We start from the raw sequence: 27,524 nt of genomic DNA on the forward strand, positions 1-27,524 counted from the left end.
TAAAGGGATGTCTGCTACAGCTGGAACAAGGGTACAACTTCTCTTTGAAACAGCTTACATGCAGCGTTACTGAAACTTAAAGAGCAGAGGTGGAATTATTTCTCTGCTTTTTCCATTTATTGATTATGCAAATACAGTTTTCCTTGTATAAGTATTTAGCTTCTCCATTTCTCTCTGAAAATCAAACAGCAGCAGGGCTAGAAAAGCAGGGAATTCAATTGTAAAACTGGCATTATGGTGTATTTGTGAAAGTTGAGAGCACAAATTGTAGTGCATTTTTAATGAAACTAAAACCCAAACTGACACTGTGCCTTACAAAATTATTGGGGAAAAAATGACACAGTGCCAAAAGGAAACTTCCTACAGAAGAAGATGATTAAAAAAAATGTGGCAATGTTTAGCAGAAAAAGATAAAGGTATTAGGAAAGAGAAATTATTCCAGTTCCTTTCTGCATAAACTTGCTCTGGAAGTGTTTGCCAGAAACAAAAAGCTCACCCTAGGAATACAAACAAATAGGCCTCTACAGTACAGGGTTAAAATTATCCATGTCTCACTAACTTGTGATCCAGACTAAGCAGGGCATTAAAAAATCCAAAAGAGCACCGCTTCTTCTATTCCTGAAGAGACTGAAAGGGTACACTGACATAACAGTTTCCAACAGCTGTGATAACAGCCTGTGCAGGGTCATGCTGGAGCTGATGGACAACAGCCCCTTGCACGCAGAGCCCTGGAGCCGTGCTTTGGGGGTTGCCTGTTGCCAGGCTCAGCTCTGGTTACCTTGTACAGTATATCGCAGACTAATCCTTCTGTACTTGTCTGATCCTCCTCTGAGGGTTCTCCCCCATCTCCTTTTCTGGTTTTGCCAAGGCACAGGAATGCCTTTCCCTGCCTCCTTTACTGGATTTTGCCTGTTTCAGCTTCTGACACAAAATGGCCCTTCCTCGCCCAGAGGTGTTGTGAGATGCATAGAAGAGAGCTTTTCCTTTCCCACTAATTGCATGGGTTTGATATGTAAAAGTTACAAACCTCTACTAAATACAGTACCAGAACAAATCATCTCTTTGTCATGACATTGCTGCTCTAAGACAGGAACTTACTGGGTTAAAATCTGAGACACTTCTTATTTATTTGAACAATCTCCCACTAAGTTCAATGCAACTATACTGAGAGGAAACTACAGTGAGGACTGCTGAACAGAAAAGCTCACAATTATCAAGTAATTATCCCAGGAAACCTACTGCTGAGGGAGACACTGTTGCCCTTGATCCCACGGGACACAAGGACCATGACACAGCAAGCTTTGGCCCTCTTTGCTAGCCTTAATCCCAGCTCTGGGAAGACTGCTGTTCCTCCCTGAAAAGCCACTCCATGGAAGAGGACTATAGAAGCACATCCCAGAATACTTCAGCAGGGTAAAACGGAGGGCAAGCTGCCCACAAACACACATGGTAAGTAAGGAAAGTAGATACCAGGCCTCCTTAGCTGATGAATATTCCAAAATAAACGTTGCAGGAAGAGACCTTTCTCCTGTCCAGCAGCACAGCTTCAAGAGGGGCATTTGCAGATCAGGTGTTGCCATGGGATGCCTTCAGATACAGTCTCAGGATGTCTTGACTGTTTCCTGTGGATTCACAGAGCAGGTGAAAGAGTGAATTCTGAAGATATTGTCCTCTCTTTGTATGTAGTCGGAGGGACCTGGAGTCTGACTCTTCATAAGTCTAAAAAAGTTGCAAATACCGTATCATTTCTGGCGGGGGGAAGTGTGACTGGCACCCCAGGGAGGCTGAGGAGCATTAAAAACTAAAACCCAAACCTGACTTTTTTTGCAAAGATGCCACCTGGATTCTGACAAAAACAGATTTGCAATGCAAATTTGCATATTTTAGGAAAGTCTGAGTGCAGAAGGTTAGAAAGGTGTCAAATGTCTGATATAAACTATGTTCTGAAAATACGTGGAAGTAGTATGGATAAAGATGATGTCAGAGGTGTTAACCAGTTTTCTGACTATTTGTCTTTGCAGATGGCACTTTATGTCAGTGTAATTTTTAAGCTGCTTGTGGAATTCTCCCTTTCTGTTCCTTGCAATCCTATCACTCTGGACCATATTCTAATGCCCTCTGTTGTGCCAAATGGGGAAAGAACCAGTTGCATATGTCATGCTTTACAGGAGGGGTAAAACATATGAAAAGCAGCAGGAATTGCAAATTTTTAACCTTTTCTTCTTTCTCACACAAACTGACTGTGATTGCATGAAAAGGCAGAATTGACATGTGACAATACAGAGTCAAAGGATGGGGAATTCATCTTCTAAGCAAACAATGAAGAATAGCTGCAGGACTTTTGGCACCTGAGTATGATGAAGTTTTCAAGAGCATTTCCTCTTGAAGGAACCTGAACTGTTGGAGATTACACATACTGCATACTCAGCTTGCACACTTACAGAAAAATTCCGTTTTAGGCAATTGTAACATGCATGTGTTTCAACCATTTCCCTGGCACTAGAATAAACAAAAATGAGGAAAAGAGGGCTGCAGAGGACGATACAGAGAGGCTGAGGATTAGAGGAAGGAACATGAAACCATGAAAGGTGTATATGCCCATATTTTCTCTAATGCTCACAGCAACTACTGAGTAAGCAAATGGCCACTCCTAGTATGACTAATGGTGTAACTACTTAAGGACTTATTTCCACTGAAGTTTACGAAAGTTAAATCAAAACAAACCACACAGTTTAAAATAGAAATGTTCACTATCTGCTGTGAGCTGCAGCAGACTATTTCAGCCCATGCATGATTTTAAGCACACGTGCAGTTCTTTGGAAAGTGATGCGGTGCTTAAAACCACGTGCTCACATTGACTGCTTTGCTTAAGTGGGATCTCCATCTGGCCATACTCTGCTGCAAATCCAAAGTCTTTGCAACTTTACTTTGTAGGCCATTAGTTTTGGCCCCATGGAAAGCTATTTATAAATATCTGAAATAATTAAATCAGATCTGTACAGCAGAACAAGGAATCAACGAAATATGGTCACTATGGCAACAAATATTTTCTGGATGTAATTTCGCTTCTAATCAGCAATGGCATCCCCATGTTCCTAACAATGGCAAAAGTTGTCAGGCTTTTTTTCTTGTTTCCCTGTTTGTATTAAATGTGTTTTTACAAAGTAAAACAATAAATGTAACGTTCAAGTATTTTAGACAAAGGTCCCTTTTCAGAAGTATCTTACACTAGTTGGAAAAAATATTAGGAACTTGAGAAATAAATCCATTGTTTTCCCATCTTCTTATTGCTCTCCTACCTCCCTGGTACAGAGCGAGCCTCTGCTAGACTGAGAAATTTCATAGGCTCTAACTCTGCATTCAGATGTAAAAGTGATCCCTTCACCACCAACAACAGCTCAAAGCAGGTTAGAAAAAAAAAAAAAACACCACAAACCAAATTGCTGTTTTTGACAGGCAGTGCTGGCTGACTCCTTTGTTGATATTGAACAAAAACAGAAAATAAAATGTGCTCACACTTCACCAGACCCCACCTGCAAAATATTCTTCTGGCCATGTCAATCACAAAAGTTAGGCTCTACATGCAGTACATGCTGGAAGTGTCAGGACAGGTCATGTCCTGTTCATGTACATAGTCTCTGAACTCACCAACTTGGCCACAGCCTCCTTGGAGTTTTGGAAATTTCATGCTTTGTGGATTGAGTCTTTGATAGGTTGTAGATTTCTCAGAGGAGTTTGTGAATTTGTCTGCACTTGGTGGAACTCAAAATCACCAAGGAGATGTCTGAGCTTGGTTTCTCTTTTTTTTTTTTTTTCCTTGAGTACATAAAACAACATTTCAAAGATAGTTTGAAACACCTATCTTGTCCATTGCTAAATGAGAGGGCATTTCCAGGACAGGTCTCTATTTCCTCTCCGGTTTTACATTCCTGTTTTTTATATAATCAGTGGCCTCAAAGGTATGCAGTCAGTTCATCTACTTTTTTCCTTCGCTTAAAAGCTAACAACTCCATTGGCAGTGTCAACCAAATGCAGCAAAGGAGGTCAGTCCTCAGAGACTGTCAAGATTGTACGTTTCATGAAAGCAGTTCTTTAGTAGAGAGAAGTGATCTTTTCTAAGGCATGACTGCCAGAAAAGTTTGTTCACTTATCACCTGTGCAAGAATCTGTGTTAGCACTGGGGCAAGTGGCAAAAAAGTACCCACGCTTCTATTGCCCCACTCAAGGGAAAAGGTTCAGTGGGAGCTGACACCTTTTTTAGACACTGATATAAATCATAGCTCTTCATGAAATCAGCCTTTGTGACTCCCAGTGCACCTGACCTTGCCAATCTTATACAGATGATTAAATTGTTAATATTGATCATTAAGAGACTCTTCACAGTTACCTGTGCCAACTCAGATGGGAGGTTTTAGATTGAGGTCACTCTCCAGTGTAGATTTATTCATTTATTTATTTATGATAATTATCATGTGATATTTTGGAGAAGAGAAATCTATTTATGCAAGAGAGGCATTAGGTTTGTAAAGCTCAAGCCACACCCTCCACACAACCAAAACAGCAGCAAAGCCATACAGAGATGCCAGAGTAAAGGACATGCTCAGCAAGCCTCTGACTTGCAAAATTTGGGGGTTGTTTTTCTTCTCTTTTATCAGTGTGGGAAATTCACGCTAGCAAAGGAGCTATAGCTGAAATGAGGTATTTAGAAAATCATCAACAAAATACTTGGAGCTGATATGACTCCTTTCCCTCTGATCTCTAGCCTCCAAGCCCCTCCTGACACAACTCACCTTCTGGATACAGCAAAGAGAGCAAAGGAAACTGATGACCTCTCACCCACATCAGCACCCACAGCAGCAGTACCAGCGCATTAGGCCAGGTTGCTCTGGGAATATACAGCTGGATTTTGGCATAATATTTATCTTCTTTACTCAAACAGTGTCTTAAAGCAAATATGCCTGGTAAAATTAAATGCTACTAGTTTTGTCTTATGCTAAAGAATGTCTTCATGTCCCCCTGTGCATGGGTGAGGGATTCATAAAATCTGAGGTCCTTTATGTTGCATTGAGAGGGTACCCCCGCCCTCAATGTGGCTGTTTGTCAGTGGGGTGATAGCTGCAATGCAGGGTTATCTGACATTTGTTTTCTAATGCACATGCTGTTTCAAAAAGAATAATGTAAATGCAAACAAATGCAAAGGAATCCCGAGGACAGAAAAATATTTACAAAAAAAAACACTTAATGAAAAGCCCACATATTGCTCTGTATTGTTTCACTGACTATATATATATATATATGTTAAATCTTCTAAGCCTCATTTGCCTAACAGCATGGAAACTGACAGCATTTTAAGAGCTGCTATCAGATAACTTGAAATGACATTAGACAGACCATACAAACAGCACACAGACTCTAGTGACTGTTTCCTTGGATCTGATCTGAGGTGCAGCATGGTTTTGCTACATGTAAACTTTAAGGTTGCTGGACACCACCCGAGTCCCTAAGCTTCTGTGGTAAGAGAAGTTGCACAATAAATTGCAAGCAAGGTCATGGCTCTGAGAAACCTCACGTGTTGGGGACCGATCTGAAATTTTTATTTATACCCTTGCCAGTCCAGGGGGTTGTTTTTCCCTGCTTCTATCTTCTCATACTTTGCTGTCAATTCTTAGTCAGTGAGATGAGAAAACTGTTACATAATTCCTGAATTTCACTTTTAGGACTGTTTTCCTGATGCATCCAGGGTCACAGCAGTACAGAGAATCCCCAAGCCAGAACTCCCTGTGCTACACACTAACTCAAAACAATCACAAAGAGAGACAGGCAGTATGGATCTGAACCACAGAGATACTCTGAGATCTTGAAAACACTTGTGCATGTACTGAACTCATTAGAAGGAACTCTTTATTATTTTCTAGGGTCTTATCACGTGTTTCAGAAGATGCCTATTAGGATGACAGCACAGACAAAACCAATAAACTTACAAAGGATGCCTTTACAGAAGAGGGAGAAGAACAGAACAAATCCTCCAGAACAAGCTGTATTTCTAGCACACTATGCATCCTTTTACAAAGATTTCCTCCATTTAAATAAGATTATGAAAATATTTTTCCATCCCCTGCATATAATGTCAAATTTAAATTACTCTTCTTACTCACTAGTATTTCTCATGAACTTCTCATCTGGTTGCATTTAGGGTCTCTATTTTTTTCAAGCCAGCTGCCTTCCCCCACCCATCCAATTTTAATAAAACCTGTTAACACGCTTGAGAGTCAAACATGAACAAAAATCTCCCATTCCCTCCAAAGTATGGCATTCATGAAGATGTCATGAATAAATAAACATTCTCTAGTGTTCTGTTTCTTTTGTCTAGCTTATTGGTGTTGAGAAACCCTCTTCTTCATTTATTTATGTTGGTATTTTATTTCCTTATTGAGTTTCAAAGATGAAAAGAGAAAAATAAGTACCAAGGAAATAGCTGATAGACTGAAATGACCAAGAATTTTCCCAGGGATGTTAAAAAACAGTGCTTTAATATGAAGATGTTGGATTCTCATTATTTCATTTAATATACCTGCTTTTAATATGGAATGCATGACATTCTGTGTATGAGAGTAGACAGCAAGCCAGTATAGTAAAATCACTGTGCAGGAATGCAGTTCCTTCTAATTGTGATTTAATGATATTGCATTTTACACCCCTAAACCACTATTGTGCTCTGAAGTGAGGCAATCCTGCCTAGTTCATCCCTGTTCAAATGGTAGAATATGTACAGATCAGACAGCAAGTCAGTTTTGCACCAATCCACTGAGGTCCCCTGCACTTGCCTGCAGCAGATGCAATATCCTTACCTTTCCCCAGATTCCCTAGGGACACAGTGCATGCAACATACTTGCAGCTCCCAGTGAAAAGACAATGTGCAGGATCAAGTCAGCAAGTGGGCTGATCTCTTTATGTCACCTCATACTTCATGACAGATCTTGGTAAATCGAGCAAATCTCAGAAAAATTATTGCTCACACTCTAATTTTTAAACGAATTGATAAACCTCAAAATTAATAGACTTTGACAAATGCTAATTGGGTAGGCAAGATGCTTATCTTGAGTCTCAAAATACAGTCTACCTTTTGTGTCTTAAAAAATCCAAGCACTATATCTGATTCTTATATGCAACTAATATGAAATTTTAATTGTTTCATGTTGCCTGGTCCATTTTTCAAAACCACAATAATTCTTTGGTAGAATTAAATCCAATTTGATCCTTCTACATGGCTTACCAAACGACAGTGTAGTATCTTTTCTACACAGTGTTAACACAATCACTGTATTTTCTCAGCAAAGGTCCTTTCTAGAGGTGAAAATGGAGGCATTAGAGCACAACATGCTTTCTGTGTCCTACTTCATAACCTCACACCTTATATGAACTGTGAAACTTAAGACTAAGGGACAAACATGACAAACCAGCCAAACAGTACTATTTTTATTCTCATGACAAAGCCTGAGTTTGGTTGGTTGGGTTTTTTTACTTCTTTTTAAAGGCAAAAGTCATGCCTTTTCCAACTGAGGACAATAAAGGCTGTAAGAATGCTTAGAAACCTCACATTACCTTACTGGGTTGCAGCAATAAGTATGTAGATGCTACACTGACAAAAGTCCCGCTACTCAAGCGGTAACACGCTCTAACTTCCACTTACTCTGCAAAACAAAACAATAAAAAAAAACAACCTGCTGCATAGTTTTGAGGCTGTAGCCCTTGGGGCTGGAATCTTACAGGTTAAACTTACAGGTAAATTTTTGACAGAATTTGACTTTCAAATTTGTAGGGTAAATGCAGAGAGTAGTGGTGACTCAGTGCAGGCAGAGCTCCTCCCTTCTGAGTCACTTCTGCTTGGATGTCACAGGAAGACGGGAGCAGTGCTGCATACCTGCAGGTGTCACCTTACCAAGGGATCGTACTACAGAGATCCTGACCTTTTGGCAGGGGGCAAAGAAAGCCTCCACGATCTTTGGCACATGGAGGGTTATTCCACTTTAGTGTTTGGGCCAAATTCTAACTTACCTCATTCCTACCTACCAAAGAAAGAAAACAGAAAGGGAAAAAAGATATCTCTGAAGCAGCAAAGATAATGTGGTCTGACAGTCCTTGAAGAAGAGGAATGCTGTGTTACAGAGGAGCGCTGGCCGTACCACAGCAGCAGGTGGTGAGACTCAGCGCAGGGCAGCAAATCTCTCCAAGGTCCTTCTGGATTGTAGGCACTGAACAGCCATCACAGGCTGCTATTTTTTTTAACAAATCACATCTAATCCAACAAGTGGAACCACCTAAAAGCTATTGTTATATTGCAGCTATTTTTAGTTGAAGAAACCAAGACTGCAAAGTAAACTGGATAGTAAGAAGCACAGACTAAAAATACTTGACAGCAACATGATATCTTTGGATCAGAAAACATGGCTGAGCTAGTAAACAAGCTATTTTCTCCTACAGCACAACTCATGAGCACAGGATGGGTGAGACTGGCAATACACTACCTATCCAAAGAGACAACAGCACATAAATGGGATGACCTCCAGCTAAAGTCCATCTTCCTCCTCTCTTCAGCCCTTGCAAAGAAAGTCTCAAGCTTTAGTCTGATTGTGCAAGTCACAACATGAAGAAGTCCTCCACATCCCTATCAAAAGATGCTGTGAGAAGAAGATGGAGCACAAACCTAATTCATCTGCATTTCCTCTACACGTCTTTGTGCCCCAGATACCTCCAAAGGAAAGGAGAGGACAGTGCTCTGGAGCAGTTATCTCTCTTCTTTGCTTGTGCTGTGATTAGCAGACATCCCTGGGTGAGTGCTGAGGAACACTGAAACCTCTCTTTTCCTCTTAATGAAAAAGTAGTCAAGGGAACATTTTGGACTCTACTTTTAATTGCTTAAGCAGTGAGGTGAAAGCAAATTTTCTTGCAAACTCAGTTTCCCCAGTACAAGCAATACAAGAAAAACTAAGTCCTTAAAAAAACCCGAAAGGGTTGGGTTGAACTTGACAAATGAGGATGTGGTATTTTCTGGCCATAAATCAGAACCTTCCAGCTCTCTGACAGGAAAGCACAAGTCACTCCTCTGGAGGGCTGAGAGTGCATGAGGCCACTGACACGGCTATTCCTGAATCCAGAGCTGCATTCATGTCATCAGTTTCTCACTAAGGACTAAGGGGCTGAAGCACGTTTGAATGAGCTCTTCTCTGCATTTCTATCCATGTATCCACATTTCATTTCTACTAACCTACTTCTGCTAAGAGATGTGCAGAGTTCTATAAGGCTGATGTCTGGCATACAGCTTGTCGACTGCCAGTTTAATCCCTTGTAATAATAACTGGCGAGGGTTTAGTGGCTGTCTTTCACCAGCATCCCCATATTTGTTTCCCCCCCACACTTATTTGACTGCAGGTCAGATGCAACATGATGAAATTTAGTTTAATTTCTTTGCTTTTAGCAGTGCTTCACCAGTTTAGACTGATTGAGATTTTTTTCTCAACAGTATTCTTTGTACCAGACTTCTTGTTTTGCATTCAAAATACAAGTAAGTAATGAGTTTTGTGTTTTATCAGTCCAGGCTATGTGTATATGGCTCAGCAGACAGGTCCAAGCACTGATTTTCCCATTGGGCACTATGGTGGGGTGGGCGTACAGCATTTTAAAGATGCACAGGAGTGTGCTTAGCAGGCAGTCATTCAGCTATCACACCACACAGAACACCAATGGGATTTTGCAGATTTTTCAAATGTCTGTCTCTTAGTTGCCTGTGCTCAGGACAGGTAAGCATGAGACTCAGGTGTTTCACACTCCAATTTCTAAGTTTTAGCTAGTCTGCAAATCCCAGTTTATTGCTTCCCTGACACAACTGCCTTGCTTTTTGTCAACATTAAGAATCATTTTTCTAACCCCGAGTGTGTCACATGGTAGGTGTGAGAGCTTTGTGATTTTGCAGGTTCAGCCTCTGGCATCGGCGCTCCCTCCATTACAGCATCATAGGACAACTTCAGTTCACACCAGGCACCAGCTTCATTCTATTTTCTGAACTGTTCTAGCACTGGCCAGCACTGTTCAGTGTACTACCCATGACTTGATATTCATAAATCCTTTCCCTTGGGGTTTTTTCCCTAACATACCTTTTCCTTATGTTCCCCTACAAACACAACATGCATTGTAACTTTTATGGATGCCTTCAACCTCTGGCTTCACTCATCATTCACCCCTGCTTCCCCTGACATACTTATTATTTTCCTACAGATAGGCAATGTGTCTTAAATCTTCCTCAAGCTTTGAATTTTGTTTGCTGGATCACTGAAATTCTGAGTCACCTCTTCCATTGCCCTTTAAAGGGAAAAATATTCCCATCAGAAACTACACCTGGTGGTTGACATTTGGTGATTTAATTGGGAATAATGACGTTTTCATAGTTGAAGTTCATGTGGTTTAGAGCTCTGATACTGTAACAAAAGGGACTTTGGAATATGGCAATATTAATAGGTATCGGGGAAAAAAAGAATCCTATGATGAAATCTGTTATAATAGGGACATTATCAGGAAAGAGGTGGTGGAAGCTTCCCCAGTTAGGAAACTTTTAGCAGAAATTCACAATTCAAGAACTTATCCTAGATAAAGATGGTAGATCAGCAAGAAGAGTGAGAGGATGATGAGACTTCCAAGTTTCCCTCACTGTGATCTGTTGGAACATGATTGTACTACCTACTTTATGCTTACCTAGACAAAGTCAAACTACCACCCATGTAGCACACACTGAGCAGAGCAGAGGTTAGACATTCTGCTCTCCTCTGTAATGGGACGTGGTTGGTGGAAGTGCACAGATTAGCAGACAAAGCTGTGCCTAATGTTATTAGTCGAATGCTTTCACAGAGCTATAGCATTATGGAACTTCAGCAGAAATGTCTCACTGACCAAACTGATGGTCTTGCTAGGTTAACAGAGAAAGGATTACTTTTATTTTCAGCCCTGCATAACAAATCATGGTGGTTTATGCCCCAGGCATTCTAATAATAGTGTTAGCAAATAAAGTGTGCATGTAAGTATATGTATATGAGGTATATGTATATCGAAATTCCAGCTGCATTTAATTGATGGTGCAGTGAATGTTCTGAAGACCACTATTATTTACTGAAATAAAGCACTAGCAAGAATGACTGGTGTGCAATATAATCACAGGTCTTTGTTGCTTCCAGAAACCTAATGAATGAACACACAACATCCATTGGTTTCCAACATGACAGGCATATGGTGTTCATAAATAAATAAAAAGCATGATATTACAGTTACGCTGATACCACTGAGTGGCAACATTTGGTAAACTGGAAAGCTGATTATTCTGTCCTACCTCGACAGCAAAAACACAAAATCTCTGAGTAAAACCAATTAATTGTGACTGATAGCTTTTGGGGTTTCCTCCCATTAAGCTGTGTTACTAGGTTCCAAATGAAACACTAGATCACTTTCTCATTTATAGCTTCAGATATATATTTTAAAACCATTAAAATTACATAGGACGTAATTGGCAGCTACAATACCCTTCAGCAACAATACCCCCATACCTAGGAGGGATTCCCAGTGATATATCAGACTGCAGCAGGAGCTGGGTGCCTAATCTACTTTGATTTAAAAGTGAGATCCTGAAAAGGCCAAAATAGATGCCTGCAGGAACAATCCTGCTCTTTTACAGTGATCTGCTGTTTGTGGTAATTACCAAAACATGGGTAACCCTGGTTCAATTTCCAAATTTCCTTGCATTTAGGAACCTCAGTTTCACATCTCTCCCAGGAATGCTCTACCTAGACACTCCTCTTCCACATGTTCTCACTTCTTTCCCAAACTGGCACACTTTCACCAGTGGCATCATTCCTGCAAGATTTGCAGCATATAGGAATACATTTCTTTCTGCTACACTTGCATTCCGAAGCCACAACCAGATCCCTAGCAATATCAGCTGATCCATCTCAAAACACCAAAATACAGCAAAATACATATTATCTTAAGCAACTGGGGACATGACACTGGTGAAGTTGTTCACAGACTTCCCTTCAGCACAATAAATGTTGTACAGTCCATGCCTTTAAATCTTAAAATCCATTAGTCTGACTGTAAACTTAGCCAGACATCCAGCATGGCCAGGTAAACACTATCCCGTCAACTCAAGCTAACTTCAGGCTAATCCTCATCTGAATTCATGCAGATTCATCAGTTTTCTGTGGGACCTACAGGTTCTGTAGATAATCCTCACTCTTCAGGCTTTGGAGAAACCTAGCCCTACCACAAAGACACAAGCCCCAGTCAGTCCAGAACATTTTCACAATGGGTGAATCAGAAAGAACTCCCTTCCTAGGCTGTTCCTTTGGGCTAACACTAGCCCAAAATCTGGAGTTAACATATGGTATAGGAGAGAAGCATACAATATATTCCTGATCACTAAAGTGTTCAAATGGTCTTTAATTAATTTCCATATGATAGAGGTCACCTTTCTCTTTGGGTAAACCTAAAGTGATGATTAAGACTGAGATATGGTTGGAAAAGATTTTTATTTTTGAGGGCTGCTGAAGGAGTAGATAGCCTGGTGCTAATAGAATCGTATCAGCCACAGTTAGGTCATAAGATCATGCATCCAAGAGCTGGAGGCCTGTTTTTCACAGGTTATGCCATGCAAAAATAAAGGCTTGTGTTCACAGTGGACTGAATGGACTAGAGGAGGTTGCAAATGATGAAGTATCACTTCTCTGGGGTTTAGGTAAGGGTTCCTAGGAATCTTAAGGCTGGAAAATCATACCCTAGATTCTGTCAGGACCACAAAAGCAGAAAAAGGTCTGATGCTAGAAGGGATGTAAGGTAAAACTGAGTTTTGAGGAATTATACTCCAATAGTAGGGGTTGTTTTCCTGTTATGGTGTTAGTAATACAGTTCAGTTATAGGAATGAATGGGCTAGAGAACTGTATTTATTCCTGACTTTTACTGGAATTGCCATCTTAAATTGAGGATGCTAATATAGTAATAGGACTGTTGTAGCATAGCTTAGAGGATATATTTTGATCTGTTAATGGCCAGCTTCACTTCTGGTTTTACAGAAGAGGATGTGTTAGCCTGTCAGAGTAGGTCAAAAACTGTACTGCAGATATTTTGAATTAGCAGTACAAACAAGGGCTGCATGATGAACCCTACCTACATGCAAGAAATTTGTCTTTTGTTGAGACATAGGCATGGAAAATTAGGGGTTTTTTCTGAAAAAAAAATCCAGGATTTTTTCTGAGTCCTCAAAGACCTGCTGTTGCTGCTAGACCAAAAAGCTGTATTTTGGGTTTGGGTCTGTCAATGTCATCCGTCTTCCCCTGGGCTGAAAAAGCTGAACTCCTAAATACATCTGCAAGTGTTTCTGGGACAGCCAAATGTTGCTTTTCTGGCCTTAATACGGGAGTTTGTGCAATGACTGGAAAGCCAGGCAAATTCACCCTTTGTGCAGACACCACAAGACACTCAGGAGTGCTGGGCACAGCAAGGGAAAGGAACCGTGATGGGGTGGACTGCATTTGGTTTGAGATTAACATTTTAGAAGTTCATCTTCCAGGTCCACAGGAGTCTGAGAAGGTAAATGCACTACTAAGTGGGCTGTGTGCTGCAGGGCTCCATTGAGCACTGACACCCTTAGCTGGGCTACTATTTAAGTTCAGGTCACTGGGCTAGAGTTTAAAGTTACTATTAGCCCTCGGAACAGAAGTGGCTGGAGTGTCAGGTTTAACACAATGTTCCAGACCAACAGGGGAGTCAAGCTGGAAGACATCTGGGGACAGAGTTAGCTGACCTAACCAAATTCAGGTGAACGTTAAGGGCTTGGCATAATTTCAATTGAAAAGCAACATTTATGTCTCATCCTGCAGGTGCTGCTAGATTTCACTTGAGTTAGCCTTAACATGTTAAACCAAATTTAATCTGGAGAGTCTGAAGGGTCAACTAGGGTTTAGTGACAGCATGGCTTAGGACTGGTATAGGTATAGGCCATTAGAACTAGGAAAACTACTGATGACAAAATCAAATGGAGAGCTAAGGTTAGGTATGGGCAAACAGGACCTGAGTTTGGTGCTAAGTGCTCTCATTACGGTTAATGTTTGGTACCAGAGGGGCTGAAGAACTTAGTGAAAGTCTGTCCTCCAAATGATGCACTGCTCATTTTTCTAAGCATGAGAGTCTTCATAGGGAAAAGCCTAGCAGACAGAAGAAGAAAGTGAAAGAGGAAAGAGGCACACAGTACTTATCAAGACTTTGGGACTGCAAGAGAATGGTTTAGAAGTCTGTACACATAGGCACATCTGTTTTCCCCAATCTTTAACCTTCGTCCCATCCTTCCGGTCTCCCTGCGAGTCTCCCTTCCCCCCAACTCCCACAGTCCTCTGTCTCTTCATGTCACACAGACATTCCTTTCTTTATGTTTCTCTTCATCCTTCCCAGTCCCAGCATTGGGCAGAGGCAGCAAAAGAAGAGAAAAACAAGGGAAACAGCTTTACCATTTTTTTTCATCTTGTGACCAAACGAACATCAAGAATCACAACCACCAGCACCACCACAATAAAAATGGACGTGTTGCAGCACCGTAGCCTTGCTAGCCGGGAGAGAGCAGTAAGTGAAGGCTGCAGAGGTTTGACCACAAGCCCTCGGGGAGGGATCGAAGCATTTGAGGACCGCCAGCAGGCAGTGAGCCGGCTGTGCCCGCGGGCTCTCTGGCCGGCCGGGCACCGCTGACCCCACCGGAGCCTGTCTCCCGGCACTTGCTGTTTGCAGCAAACCTGCCTCGAAGGGCACCGGGCGTCCCCGAGGGGCACCCCTGAGGCCGCCCCTTTGCCTGGCGGCCCCGAGGCCCGGCTGCCGCGGCACGGGGGGCATCCAGCTGTTGCAAACAGCTGTCTGTCAGCCCCGGCCGCGCCGCGGCCGAGCGCGGGGTCCGCCCCGCCGGCGTCCCCGCCCCTGCGAGGAGGAGGAGGAGGAGGAACCGAGAGTGACCGACCCGGTGGCTTTTAGGGGGGAGGCCACTCAGTTGTTAGAGCCCGGGCCCTGCACTCCTCTTCCAGCTGCTGTTTCTGCTCGTTTCCAGCACTACGGCCGCCAGGCTGGCTGCTGCCCGGCCTCCCCTCCTCCTTTTGCCGGTACCTACCTCAAAACCGCCCGAGGCTGCGAGGCTCCGCTCTTGAAGGAGGAGGAAGCTGGGTCTGCAAAGGCAGAAGGGAATTGCATTGTAGCTGGGTGGCGGGGGGAAAACGGGGGGCGGGGGAAGAGAGGAGAGAGAAAAAAAATTAAAAGGAAAAAAGGAGCGGGGCTGACTCTGGAAGCGGGTCTCGCCGCCCAGGACCCGCACGCCCCGGCCGCCACGCGTGGGTGCAGATCACGGCGCGGCGCGCAGGGCCGGGCTGAAGATGCACACGACGCAGAAGGACACCACTTACACCAAGATCTTCGTCGGGGGCTTGCCCTACCACACCACCGACTCCAGCCTGCGCAAGTACTTCGAGGTCTTCGGGGACATCGAGGAGGCGGTGGTCATCACCGACCGGCAGACGGGCAAGTCCCGGGGATACGGCTTTGTAAGTGCCGGGGCGCGGGGCAGGGCGGTGGGCGGCTGCGGGGGGGCATCGCGGGGAAACTTCCGCGGGGGCCGCTCTGAGAGCTCGGGGGCCGGGAGGGGCTACCGAGCGTCCGGCTTTTTGCTTTTCTCTCTTGTTTTTTTTTGGGTTTGTTTTTTTTTTTCCCCTTTTTATTTTTCTCTCTCCCTGCTGGGGAGTTTGGATAGAGGCGGAGGGGGTGGGGTGGGGAATTACTGAATAAGGAGATTGAGGGGGGGAATTACCCAATTCCTCGCACACCGCCGGCGCGCCTGTTGCTCGCTGATACGGCCGCTGCGGGGTTTATCTGCCGGCGGCCGAGCTCGGCCCGCGCCCTCCGCCCTGCGCCCGCCGCGGCTGCCGGCGCCCCGCTCCGCTCGGCGGGCGGGCCGGGGCCGGGGTCGGGGTCCGGCCGGGGGCCTCTCGGCGCCGCCCGCGGGTACGGCCGGGTCGCTGCTGTGGGCGGGAGGCTTCTCCTTCCCCGCGGAAAGGGATCTAATGCGCGGCATCGCCCGTTAAGGTCACCATGGCTGACAGAGCTGCTGCTGAAAGGGCTTGTAAGGACCCCAACCCCATCATCGATGGCAGGAAAGCCAACGTGAACCTGGCGTACCTGGGTGCCAAGCCGCGGATAATGCAGCCAGGTGAGGAAGCAGCCCTGAATGGCTTTTCTCTCCGTACCTCAGGTTTCTGAAGAGAGTAAAACTTCAAAAAAAGGTAGTGCTGCCCTCAACCTTCCTGAAGTACGCACATAGTTGGGCGTGCTTTGGTTTTGATGTTTAAATGCAGCATGTAGTAATTTTCTGGCTATTTTGCACATGTGCCTTATTTAAAAAACAAAAGCAATCAAAGATAAAATATCTGGAGTTCCCCAGGAAGACTTCCACAGCTCAAACACTTCATTGGTTATTCCTGCTGCTGGGAATGTGGTGGCGCTGACCATTTACAGTATCGTTGCAGGGTAAGATTGGCCTAGGAGTGAATCGCTTCCAATGTGTGCGGTCTTATTAATACAAACAATATCCTAATACAAACTTCTCAAGCAGATGGGAGCTATTATGCAGATTTTAAAATGAAGGTCTTAGGCTTTTCCTAAGACCACATCTGAGACAATCTGATGTCCTAGCCGCTTCCCAGACTGCTGCTTTGCAGCAAGAGTGAGAGGAGCGTGGAGTGTGTGCACATTTGTGCTCTAAAGAAGGTCATTCTGAATTCCCCCGTGTTTAACCTGATGAACACTTGTGCGAGTAATTAAGTGCCCGCCAAGGAAAGACAGGGTTTACGCTAGGGTGTCTGGAGAACAGAAATGAAGTTGGGATTTGACACCCTGTGCTAAGTCCTGATGAGTAGAGGTGACTTAAATCTTTAAGTCTGTAGAAATTACACAAATACACCAATGAATGAAAAGTACCACACAGTCATTCAGATGTTAATGTTAGGGATCCAAATGGAGCACCATGTAAAATGTGAACAAAAACTCTGTACTTGTTTAGAAAAAGTAATTTTCCTAAACATCTCTATGAAAGCGTGTGCTTTACTGGTTTAAGTTCTCTGTGTGTATGGACTGATATATTTTGCTTTCTAATTTGTGGTTCTACAGCCTTTTAGCTGTTGTTACTGCAGGCTGTTAGTAAAGGCTCTTACTCTGCGGTTTTGTGTGTGTGTATACATATAGCATAAATAAGTGGCCAAAAAACCCCCATACAGAGAATGCGATGTGTTTTTGTTGGTAGGTTTTGCCTTTGGTGTCCAGCAGCTTCATCCCGCTCTCATACAGAGGCCTTTCGGGTAAGTCTCAATGGGACCTCAAACAGGGGAGGAAAAAAAATCTTTTTTTTAAAAAAAAAGGAAAGAAAAAGTATGATTGTTGAAGGCCTCTTGCAATAGCATCCTTAAAGCTGGCCAGCAATGCTGAAGCTCTCAGATTTATAAATGTATACTCATATACTCAAAAAAATGCGCTCACCTTGTCGGTCATGTTCTAAATGCCGCAGCTGAGTCAAGTTGTGTGGGACGTGGCCCTTCCGACTAAGCACTCCAGTCCCATATGACCCTATGATAAAACAAGGAGGTATGACTTGATGCAAGATTGCTGTGCCCCATTTCTCTTTTTTCAGCTTGACTCAATGTTATTTATCTCTTTCTAATCTGACAGGGATCGTTTACAGTTAAGATAACTGATCAGAAGGATATGATGATAAGAGGTGGAATAGTTCTGTTTGGAATTAAACTCAGTAACCAGTAGACTCAAACACAAACAAGCTAAAATGGTGATTAACGATGCATGTATGTTTTTTCATATAGTCAATAGACCTCCGTGTGCTTTTTTTTTATTTATTACAGTAATGAAGTGGTGTTGATAGCTAAACTGTGTGCTTTTATTTAATTGAAAGAGCTGTAGTGAAAGTTTTTGGGGGGGGATCTTTTTTAATTTTGGTTTTGTTGTTGAGGAGTGACTTTGCCATGGGGAGCAAAGGGCCTTTTTTTCCTTGCTTTCAAGCTGTAGCCTGTGACTTTTTTAACCATATTTTGTAGTGAGTGCTAAATTGTGTGACTTCTTGATTTTTAAGTAAATCAACATATTGCTTGCATGTTCATAATTTTTGGGAGGTTTGTTCTTGGGAAGGGTGTGGATCTCCTTATTAACGGTGTGCGTCCATTTGGGCTTTCTAATTTGAGGGGATTTTTTCTTCAATCTGTCTTTAATATGTAGTGCATTTCTCCTGAATTTGAGTATAAACTATTCCTAAGTGGATCTAACTCTTGCTTTTTATAGGCATATCATTAGGAGTTGAAGTCTGCTTTAAGCTTTCCATAGTGCCACTTCGCTAATGCACAGTGACTGAGAAACTCATTGTGAATTAGTGCCTTTTGCTACTTAATGCATAAGCTAACAATTAAGTAGGGAAAATGTATCATAGATGTATTTTGTTTATTTGGTTAGAATGGCTTTAGAATATAATACTTACCTGTTATTAAGCCACAACAGCTTCTCAGTAATTTGATTTGTCAGAATGGAAGGAAAAAGCAGTTCCTATCCTGAAAACCACAGGAAAAAGTTTTTCCTAGAAACTTCATTTTAAAAGAGCATGTTGATTTTTCCAAGAGTGAGGAGGCTGTAAAAACTATCTTTTTTTTTTTTTTTTTTACCTTGTTATGATTATCCTCTACTGTTATTTTGCTTGCTTCTTTGAAGTGTGAGATGACAGTGTGTATGCAGTGATCAGTTTATGATGCCTGCACTAAGGTAGGCAGGAGCCAGAACACCTCCTCTCCAGAGCTGTTAAAACACTTGTTGAAAAGGGAACTACTGAATTGTGCAGGGATCAGCTGTGGAGAGACTGAGTATTTGCCGAGCACAACAGAAAGGGAGGATCTGTGGCAGTCCCTTGCTTAAAGGACTCTGCAAATGTAGGTGTCTTTCTTACTTTCCTTACCCGAAGCTAACAATAGATGACATAAACCATATTTAAGTCAGGGAAATCCTTCCAGCAAGCTGAATAAGGTTAGATTTCTAATGCATTGCACATAAATCCGAAAGAATGTTTGTCACAGAGTCATGTATATATGAAATTGGTAATTATGCATTCATCCTTGGCTGTTGCATTTCTTTTACTATGTAAACAACAGAGATTACCAATCCTTCTTCCTCCTCAAAATTTCCAATGACCTGTATCTTTATCTAAAGTACGTAGTTCAGATTAAGGAGAACAGCATTCATTAGGATGAATGAACATGTTCATTCACTTCATTGAAAGTAAGAGGGAATGTTCCAGCACTTATTTGAATCTCCTTCTGTTGAAGAGTTCACTTTTGCTGTGTAGTTTGCATTGAAATACATGGTCACCCTAAAGCCTTTTTTCTTCCTGTGCAGTTGCACTTTGGAAGTACACTTCCCTAATACGCTGTGTGAAACAGGCTGTAGTGGTGATTCAGTGCCAATACTCAGCTAATCCATACACAAAAGCTTCAGATCTTTTGTGGTTGAGTTTTGGGTTTTTTCCCTAACAGTGCAAATTAGTGAGGTGCTGCCATATTTTGATATGGTCAGCTGTGTTTTAGAATCACAGAATCATAGAATAGCCTGGGTTGGAAGGGACCTTACAGATCATGTTGTTCCAACCCCTGCCATGGACAAGGACACCTTTCCCTAGACCATGTTGCTCAGAGTTCCATCCAGCCTGGCCTTGAACACTCTCAGAGGTGGGGCATCCACAACATAAGGTTTCACATCTATCAAATAATAAACTTAAAATAATTTGATTGTGTTACATTACTTTTATCGAGAAGATGCAGAAGTTCAATATTCTGACTTAAGTACAACACAGTTATGGTGGAGGGAGACAGAAACTAGATTAGCTTCAACGCATGATGCATTTAAAATGCAGGGAATTTTTTTTATTCAGTGCTGCAGAATAACATTTCTTCCTGCTCTTTACATTCAGCATCTATCTTACTGTTGATGTGTTTCATAGAAAGCTGTTTGATCACAGAATTGGTTATTTATACAGCTTTGTTTTCAGGATTGTTTATTAAAATACTATCTCTGAATTCAACAGGAATTTATGGAGGGGGAAGATGACTTTGTTTCCCAAGATAGCTTTTCTTATTTTGCTGATCTAATTTTTACTTTAATATTGGTGGTAAAATTCAAGGTTATTCATAGGTATTGCTGAAGGACATAGCTGGTGTGGAGATTTTTTTATTTTCTGTCTAAAACCTGTACTTATATCAAAATGAAAACATACCCACTGTTTTCAGTAAGACCAGAGTTAAATCCAAAATGCTTAAGCCCATTATCAAACAGTTGGCTGATATGACATGCTTGATATCTTCCAAGATTTAGGCAAATCTGCCTTTCTTAAGAGAGAAGGAAAAGCCCCCTCTTGAGTTTTTGATCAAAAGATCTGTATAATACTAGACTACAGACAGTCTGAAAAGAGGGAATGAAGCTGGAACAGTCAGAAGTTAGCCTGCTGTTACGTCCTCTTAGTGGTTATCAGATAAAAGGAAACATAGTAAGGGTCTTGTATGTTTAATGTTTATGCAACCTATTTCTCTTTAAAGGAGAGCTGTTCATTGGTGAAAATCTGCTCTTTAACTATGCTTACAAAAGCAAACAATGCCATGCAAGAGCCAAAGCAAAACATTTTTTTTAAAGTTGAATATCTAGGTTTTTTGCGAATGTAATGCTGAGAGTTCTTTAACTAAGATGCACTACTCCTGCTGAATTTCTATATGCCACAGCTCTCTGCATTAATCTCAAAAGTCTCTTTCCTTTGAAATTATCATTCACTTTATTGTTGCCTATAGGATTATTCTTGAGAGGTCTTTAGTTAAACATAAATCATCTGTTATAACAACAAAGAAAGTCTTAAGGCACATGGCAGGGATGTAGGTCATTGAGTTTTGAGTATCTCAAAGCTACAGTTATTGCTGAAGTTAAATACGGCTTCTATTTTCCTTTATTGCAAAAGCATAAAACAGTAAATACACGTTCCAAAATAAAAACTACTGCCAGGAAAGAGAGCTTAAATCCTGTCAATTTCTCACACTATCACTCTGAAAAGTAAAGCAGCAGCTTTTATTTAAAATGAAGGATACTAAGGATTTCTAGTGTAACTGGGAATTGCTTTTTCAGCTTTTGACCTGGCAGAGCATGAAAAGCAGTTGGGTTGTGAATGGCTGAGATCTTCGTGTCCTGGCCTCTGCAGTAGGTAGAAATTTACTTTGGCCATATAAAGCCATTTTACTTGACTGAAAACAGTTGTAGCATGACAGATGATCAAAAATAGCCCCACTGCAGCTTATGCTGTCAATCATCATGTGTTAAATGGCATGGTGGAGAGGAGCCTGCACAGGGTTTATGTTTATTGTAGGGTAAGATGTGGCAAACAGATAATGTTTCATAACTTCACCACCTGTTAGTTTCTTGGCTTAAATAAACCAAGTCACAAGAGCTTAAGTAGAAGCACATGTATCTTTCTGTCTTTTTCAAGGATATGGCCGAGGATCCAAGTGTCTTCAGAAAATCTTAGTAACATCAGTTCAAGGCAACACAAGCAGCCTGAAAAGCTTTCTTATTGTCTCTTCTGTTAGAATTACTCTCTTCCATAAGTGCTGAATGTAAAGATTGCTTTGATGTGATGTTAAATGGACTCTTCGTGATGCAAAAGAGGCTCTCTGTGACTTCAGATTTGTTTTTATACTTCTTTCCCTAAATGCTTAGGAAATATGGTGTAATGTTTATTAGAATTATACTTGGTTGGTGACCAATACAAAATGCTTGCTTATGCTCATCCATATGGAGAGCTCAGGTAATGATGTGTATTTAAATGCACAGAGCCAGCTTAAGTATGCTTCAAATGCACTTCTGGCTAATCACTTCATAAATTAGGTGAGTGTTAAAAACCCAACTTATGGTTTCGTTTTATGTTTTCTTTCCCTTCCCAATCCCTCCCTATTTGTCACTCTTTTTTTTTCCCCTTCCCACAATAGGAAATGACTTTCATTTACATGTTGGGTTTTTATGATTGTGGTGTTCATGTCTTAAACATGGCAACTGAACATTTCTCTCTGCTAATACTCCTATTCAAGCGACTGAGCTCTTTTTTTTTCTGTAAAAGAAAACTAAGCTGTTTTAAAGTCTATTATCACTTATTTTAAACTACGTTTTGCTATGATTCCAGTTGACAGTGTCCCCTCTGATTGCAAATGTTTCCTTGTTGACCACTTAAGTACATCTTAAAGCTGTTTTAAAAATGAAACAAAAAATCCCCCAACAAACCTTTCCATGAAATCTTGAATTTGGAGAATGGAAGACACTTTTTACTACTACAGTTTTCCTCTGTGTCTAAAGTGTGTTCAAAGGTTGGTGCAGTCTTTAGAGGTGTCTGTAAAGGTAAAGAAAGTTCAGTATGAAATAGCAGTGAATCTGTACACGAAGTTTTTCATGCATTTATAGAGATTCACTGGCTGGGAAGGAGTTGCATATATGAAGGACTTCTCTTTGGCAATCCAGATGCAAGACAGGGTTATGAATGTAAAAGTTTTTTTTTAATCATATTATAATATAAAATCCAACCATGAGATTAACATGTATGTACACTTGTGTGCTAAGACAAAGATATGATCAGTTTTTAAAAATAAAGGGCTAAGTAAACAAGCCAAGAAAGCAAATTATGTGTCTTGGACAAGATGGGAAAGTGTTTACTCATCTATTCAGAATGGTTCTTTCTTAAACTGTAAATTTGTGGTTTTTTTGCTTTTGTTAAGCACCAGATCTATTTAGACTTAATCTTATGCCCACCTCCCAAAAAACTCTATGCTGTATGTCTTGCATAGAAATAAACAAGCTGGCACAAAACAGGACATCAGTGACCTGATAATCAAACAGGTTTGACTCTTGTGTCCTTATGAACTTTTATAAAAGTGTGATGCACATGTACTTAGGAGTCACTGTTATGGATTTTAATAGCATCTATGTAGCTTCCCCTCAATGGCCTCTTGTGACGGAGTGAGCTGCACTATCGTTCGTTTGGAAAGTGTGATTCTTGCTGTGTTTACCACACTTGTGAACTCTATTTAAACTCCTTTGTCGCCTGTGTTGGTTTTTTTCTTATTTTTAATAAGGGTGACTGAGGTTGCAGAGAAATTAATGTGTGCTGAGTCTGCATAGCAACTTAAGTAGGGTTGCCACAATACACTCTTAACACGCCTCCCTGGGAAGACTTGACATAAAGTCAGAGTTCAATAATTTTGTTGCCTTATTGGCTGTTGTCGAACTCATTATAGTGATGCTGTCAAACTGCTCAGTTACTAATAATAAAAGTATTGCAGGAAGTAATTTTACTAAGAGTCAAATAGTTAAGACAGAAGAGGGGTAATAAAAACGACTTACAGGTGATTTGAAAAACAAGTACTGCAATTTTCCAGATGGAATAATCAAGCTTAGTCCTTCAGAATTGTCTTAAAACAGACATCACTAATGCTGGTACTTTGAATGGCCTTAAAGATAATATCCTTAAGGAACACCGAACACCCCAGCTTAACTCAGCTACAACGCTGTGCTTTGGAGCGATGCATCTCTTCGGGCCAGTGAACTGATAATTGGTCCATCGAGTCAAGTTATTGTGGCAACCCTATGCACATAACAACAACTAAATTGAGTTTGTTTTAGTTCGGAGTATGGATATGGCACTTAGGCGCTGACTCGCGTACCGACTCTAACTCCCTCTCCCATCTTTCAACAGGATACCCGCTCACTATGTCTATCCACAGGCTTTTGTGCAGCCCGGAGTGGTAATTCCCCACGTGCAGCCCGCGGCGGCCGCTGCCTCCACCACGCCCTACATCGACTACACCGGCGCGGCGTACGCGCAGTACTCGGCGGCGGCGGCCGCCTACGAGCAGTACCCGTACGCCGCCTCCCCGGCCGCTGCCGCCGGCTACGTGGCGGCCGGGGGCTACGGCTACGCCGTGCAGCAGCCCCTGAGCGCAGCAGCGCCCGGCACGGCCGCGGCGGCCGCGGCGGCCTTCGGCCAGTACCAGCCCCAACAGCTGCAGGCAGACCGCATGCAATAGCGGACGGAGTCCCCAAGGAAGCTCGCCAGCTCTCTCTTCCTCTTCTCGGCCTTCCAGTAGAAGTAGTTAACAGAGACAATTCGTAGTAACTAAGGAGCTTTAAAGAAAGCGATGCTGTTGCGAAACTAAAGATTTTTATTCTGCTGTCTTCATACAGTATGCATCCAAATCTTGTTGTTAGAGGGGAAGGGTGGTGCGGCATGTCTAATTTCAAGTATCGAGCCAGAAGAAAATGGGGGGAAAAATACTGTACTGTCATGAAAGAGTGGCAGGAGTAGCAATGGGACTTCATCTTTTGAAACGAACAAAAAAGAACCAAAAAAAAAGCAAAGATGTACTTTCTACAGTATCAGGGAAGCAAAACTGCCTTTTATAAGTAAGAAAATGGTATCTGAAAAGTTTGAACCAGGGAAAAAACTTGAGTCAGCAATATGTAACCTTTAACCATTTAAGAGGAAATGAGCTTAAAGCACTGATTGTCCTTTCTAGCTTTCAGAAGTTGTCTTTGTGAGACAGGACCTTGTCACTGTCTCACTGACGGGCACCGAACAACCCAAGGAAGATGGCCGGCTGGTAAGATGGCGGACAGGCACCAAAGTTATTTTCTTCTCTGTCCTCTGGATGAGTGGAACTATGGAGCAAGTGATGTGGAAGTAAGGGGTGCAACAGCTGTAGAGACAATCAATAACACAGACAGTTCTGGACAGAACACATCACTCGTGCTCATGTGATGAGCTTGTCACATCCTAATCCCTCGCCCCATCCCGTTTCACTTTTGGGAAACTTTAACTGCTGGTGTCAGCTATTCTGATTCTAAAATAGGATCAGCCCTTTACTACAACAGCCTTCTCTTTCTATTTATTGCATCTATTCGTAACTTGTGAATAAAGGCAGGAAGAAGCCTAATTAATTAAAACCTTTTAAGAACTGTTTTAAGGGAATTTTCTTTTCTGAAACCATTTGTACAATTTTAATATCTATTTCAGGATTATATTTAAAGTATTTATTAGCAAACATACAGTACACAAGGCAACTTTTTGTTACCAAGACTGCAGTTCCTGAAGGGTTAATGGTATGTGATTTATACTGTGCCTTAATTGTTATGCTATTTAAAAAGAAATATTTATTTTGAAAGTTTTACTATGCTGCGCTCTAAAGAAAGCGACTTTAGATGTGACACTGTAAAATTATGTATTCATCTCATGGTATAAATTATTTAGTAGGCTTAGATGTAGCATATTAAATATTAACCTAATTAACTAAGGATGTTGACTTGGATTTATTTAAATTCAGTATGTGCACTGTATGAGGGTACTCTTAAATTAACACTTTTTTAGGTTTTTACATAAAATATTGCTAGTTCATTCTTTTTCCCTCTACTAGTTATTCATGTAGACCTCTCAAATACATTAGTGCCGTTTTCTCACTCATCTGTATGTAGACTGACTATTTTTCCCTTTGCTAGAAAATGCTGCTTTACATTGTCCTGTGAAACTACAATACTTGCAATTTTTATTCTTGACCGAAATGGAATTTAATATTTTACACTGTATTGGATTTTTTTATACTTGAACAATTTCATACAAGGGAAGACAGGATAGCATTTTTATGGACTTTATCCAATGTCACTGGATTTATTTGAAGTATTCTGAATACTAGCCAGTGTTACAATGTAGACGTGACTCTCCTGTGCATATTATTTATTCAGTATGTATATTGCTTTACAACATTTCAGATCTCTTAATCTATTCACTCGTATTAAAACAATAAAAGAAAATGTTGTCTCATCCTGTCTAGTGTTGTTCTTGCCCAAATTGTCTTAGATCTTGTTTAGTTAAAACTAAAGGGGAAATCTTTTATATAGTTTCCCTGGTCTGTGGGGTGAATAGCAGCATGTACACTGACTTCAAATACACAGAATGATGGGAACTGCATTACATGGAGGAGATTCTGTTGAGGAGATGGAGAAGATCCATTCCGAGGTTTGTCATAAAGTAATTCAGAATGGAAGGGACTTTGGAAGGTCTGAGGTCCTTTATGTCTTTGTCCAGTCAGGTCTTTAAAAATCTCCATATGGAGACTGCACAACACTGGATATTCTATTCCACCACCTAATTATTCCCGTTGTGTCATTTTTTTTCTCCCTTCTATCTAACCAGAACCTCCCCTGCTTGTTACAGCCCTAGTCTCATTGTTTGGCAGAAAGCCTAGCCCTATCTTCTTGGTAATCTTCTGTTAGGAACTGGAAAATTGCTGTTCTCTTCCATAGGCTGAACAAACCCCAATGCCTCACCCTCTCCTCCCAATTCTCATGCTTCAAACTCCGGCCGTCCTGCTGACCCTTCAGTGGAGTCGTTCCAAGTCTGCCAGCAGCTGTCATGTACTGGGAGCCTCTAGACTGGACCCACTATGCCAGCTGTGGTCTAATGAGTGCTGAGTAAAATGGAATAATCAATCTCCTTGATCTGCCATCTGTGCTCCTGTTGATACAGTCTGATGCACTTTCACTGCTGCCAGAGTTTACCACTGACTCCTGTGCAGCATGCCCCAAGTCTCCCATGTCCTTTTCAGCAAAGCAGCTAACCACGCTGTGGGGGTTAGTCCACCTGAGATAAGGAGTGCTCTGTTTGTCCTGACTGAGCTTCGTGATGTTCCTGTTTGCCTAGTCCACTGGCAAGTATAGATCCTCCTGAATCAGGCAGGCCTGATTCTTAGGGTCAAGTACACCCTCCACTAAGTATAGTCAGTCTACAGACCTCACTGTACTGCATCCCATCTCTCGCTCCAAGTCATTCACAGAAGTATCAGACCAGCCAGATCCTGAAGAAACTCCACTGTAACCAGTGGAGACCGAGCATAATCCCTTTTGACCAATGATTCAGTTAGTTTTTTTACCTAACTATCCATTTGAAATTGGATACAAGGATTCTATGGGAGACTACATGGAAAGCCTTGCTAAACTCAAGGTAGACAACATTGATTGCTTCCCCTCTTTGACAGATGAAGTCACCTCATCACAAGAGACAATTAAGTTGGTCTGGTGTAATTTACCCTTGTAAATTCATGCTGGCTGTTCCAAATCACCATATTCTCCTTAATGTGCCTGGACTCATCTGCCAAGATGACTCCATGGTTCCATGGATGGTTCCATGATTGTTCAGTATTTCCCTAGATTGTCCTGCACACCCTTTTTCTGAAGATGAGTGTATCATCTGCTTTTCTGCAGTCGCAGAAGACATCTCCAGTCTCCATGACCTTTCAGTGACGACAGCAAGCAGCCTCAGAATGACAATATCCTTGGGTGCAACCCA

General features: G+C 41.8%; 2 protein-coding genes across 5 annotated transcripts; both read left to right on the top strand.

Annotated features, from left to right (window-relative positions):
• Nucleotides 1-8,416: 8,416 nt before the first annotated feature.
• LOC134432141 (uncharacterized) lies at nucleotides 8,417-15,052 on the top strand. Its single transcript, XM_063180986.1, has 4 exons — nucleotides 8,417-8,830; nucleotides 9,521-9,562; nucleotides 14,486-14,728; nucleotides 14,816-15,052. The coding sequence occupies exons 1-4, from the start codon at nucleotides 8,645-8,647 to the stop codon at nucleotides 15,050-15,052; spliced, it is 708 nt and encodes a 235-aa protein (XP_063037056.1). The 5' UTR covers nucleotides 8,417-8,644.
• A 284-nt stretch (nucleotides 15,053-15,336) lies between these two features.
• On the top strand, nucleotides 15,337-26,000 carry RBM24 (RNA binding motif protein 24). Of its 4 annotated transcripts, none has more exons than XM_063160367.1 (5): nucleotides 15,337-15,612; nucleotides 16,151-16,274; nucleotides 17,364-17,418; nucleotides 22,975-23,026; nucleotides 23,883-26,000. In XM_063160367.1, exons 1-5 carry the CDS (start codon nucleotides 15,445-15,447, stop codon nucleotides 24,297-24,299), a joined length of 816 nt encoding a protein of 271 aa, XP_063016437.1. In that variant the 5' UTR covers nucleotides 15,337-15,444; the 3' UTR covers nucleotides 24,300-26,000. The 4 variants fall into 4 exon arrangements, with proteins under 4 accessions (XP_063016437.1, XP_063016445.1, XP_063016454.1 ...); XM_063160375.1 differs by lacking the exon at nucleotides 22,975-23,026 and adding an exon at nucleotides 17,786-17,797 and having other exon boundaries at nucleotides 15,339-15,612; XM_063160384.1 differs by lacking the exon at nucleotides 22,975-23,026 and having other exon boundaries at nucleotides 15,353-15,612.
• The last annotated feature ends 1,524 nt before the right edge of the window (nucleotides 26,001-27,524 follow it).

The sequence above is a fragment of the Melospiza melodia genome, chromosome 1, assembly GCF_035770615.1.
Source record: "Melospiza melodia melodia isolate bMelMel2 chromosome 1, bMelMel2.pri, whole genome shotgun sequence".
NCBI classification, from domain to species: Eukaryota; Metazoa; Chordata; class Aves; order Passeriformes; family Passerellidae; genus Melospiza; species Melospiza melodia.

What these genes read in the sequence shown, in the direction of transcription:
- RBM24 (XM_063160367.1), top strand. Translation starts at nt 15,445, where the DNA reads ATGCACACGACGCAGAAGGACACCACTTACACCAAGATCTTCGTCGGG. An exon ending in CTCATACAGAGGCCTTTCGG is followed by an intron (nt 17,419 to 22,974) that starts GTAAGTCTCAAT and finishes TGTCTTGCATAG; the next exon opens with AAATAAACAAGCTGGCACAA. An exon ending in GTGACCTGATAATCAAACAG is followed by an intron (nt 23,027 to 23,882) that starts GTTTGACTCTTG and finishes ATCTTTCAACAG; the next exon opens with GATACCCGCTCACTATGTCT.
- LOC134432141 (XM_063180986.1), top strand. Translation starts at nt 8,645, where the DNA reads ATGAAGAAGTCCTCCACATCCCTATCAAAAGATGCTGTGAGAAGAAGA. An exon ending in TGATTAGCAGACATCCCTGG is followed by an intron (nt 8,831 to 9,520) that starts GTGAGTGCTGAG and finishes TTTTCTCAACAG; the next exon opens with TATTCTTTGTACCAGACTTC. An exon ending in GTTTTGCATTCAAAATACAA is followed by an intron (nt 9,563 to 14,485) that starts GTAAGTAATGAG and finishes CATCCTTCCCAG; the next exon opens with TCCCAGCATTGGGCAGAGGC.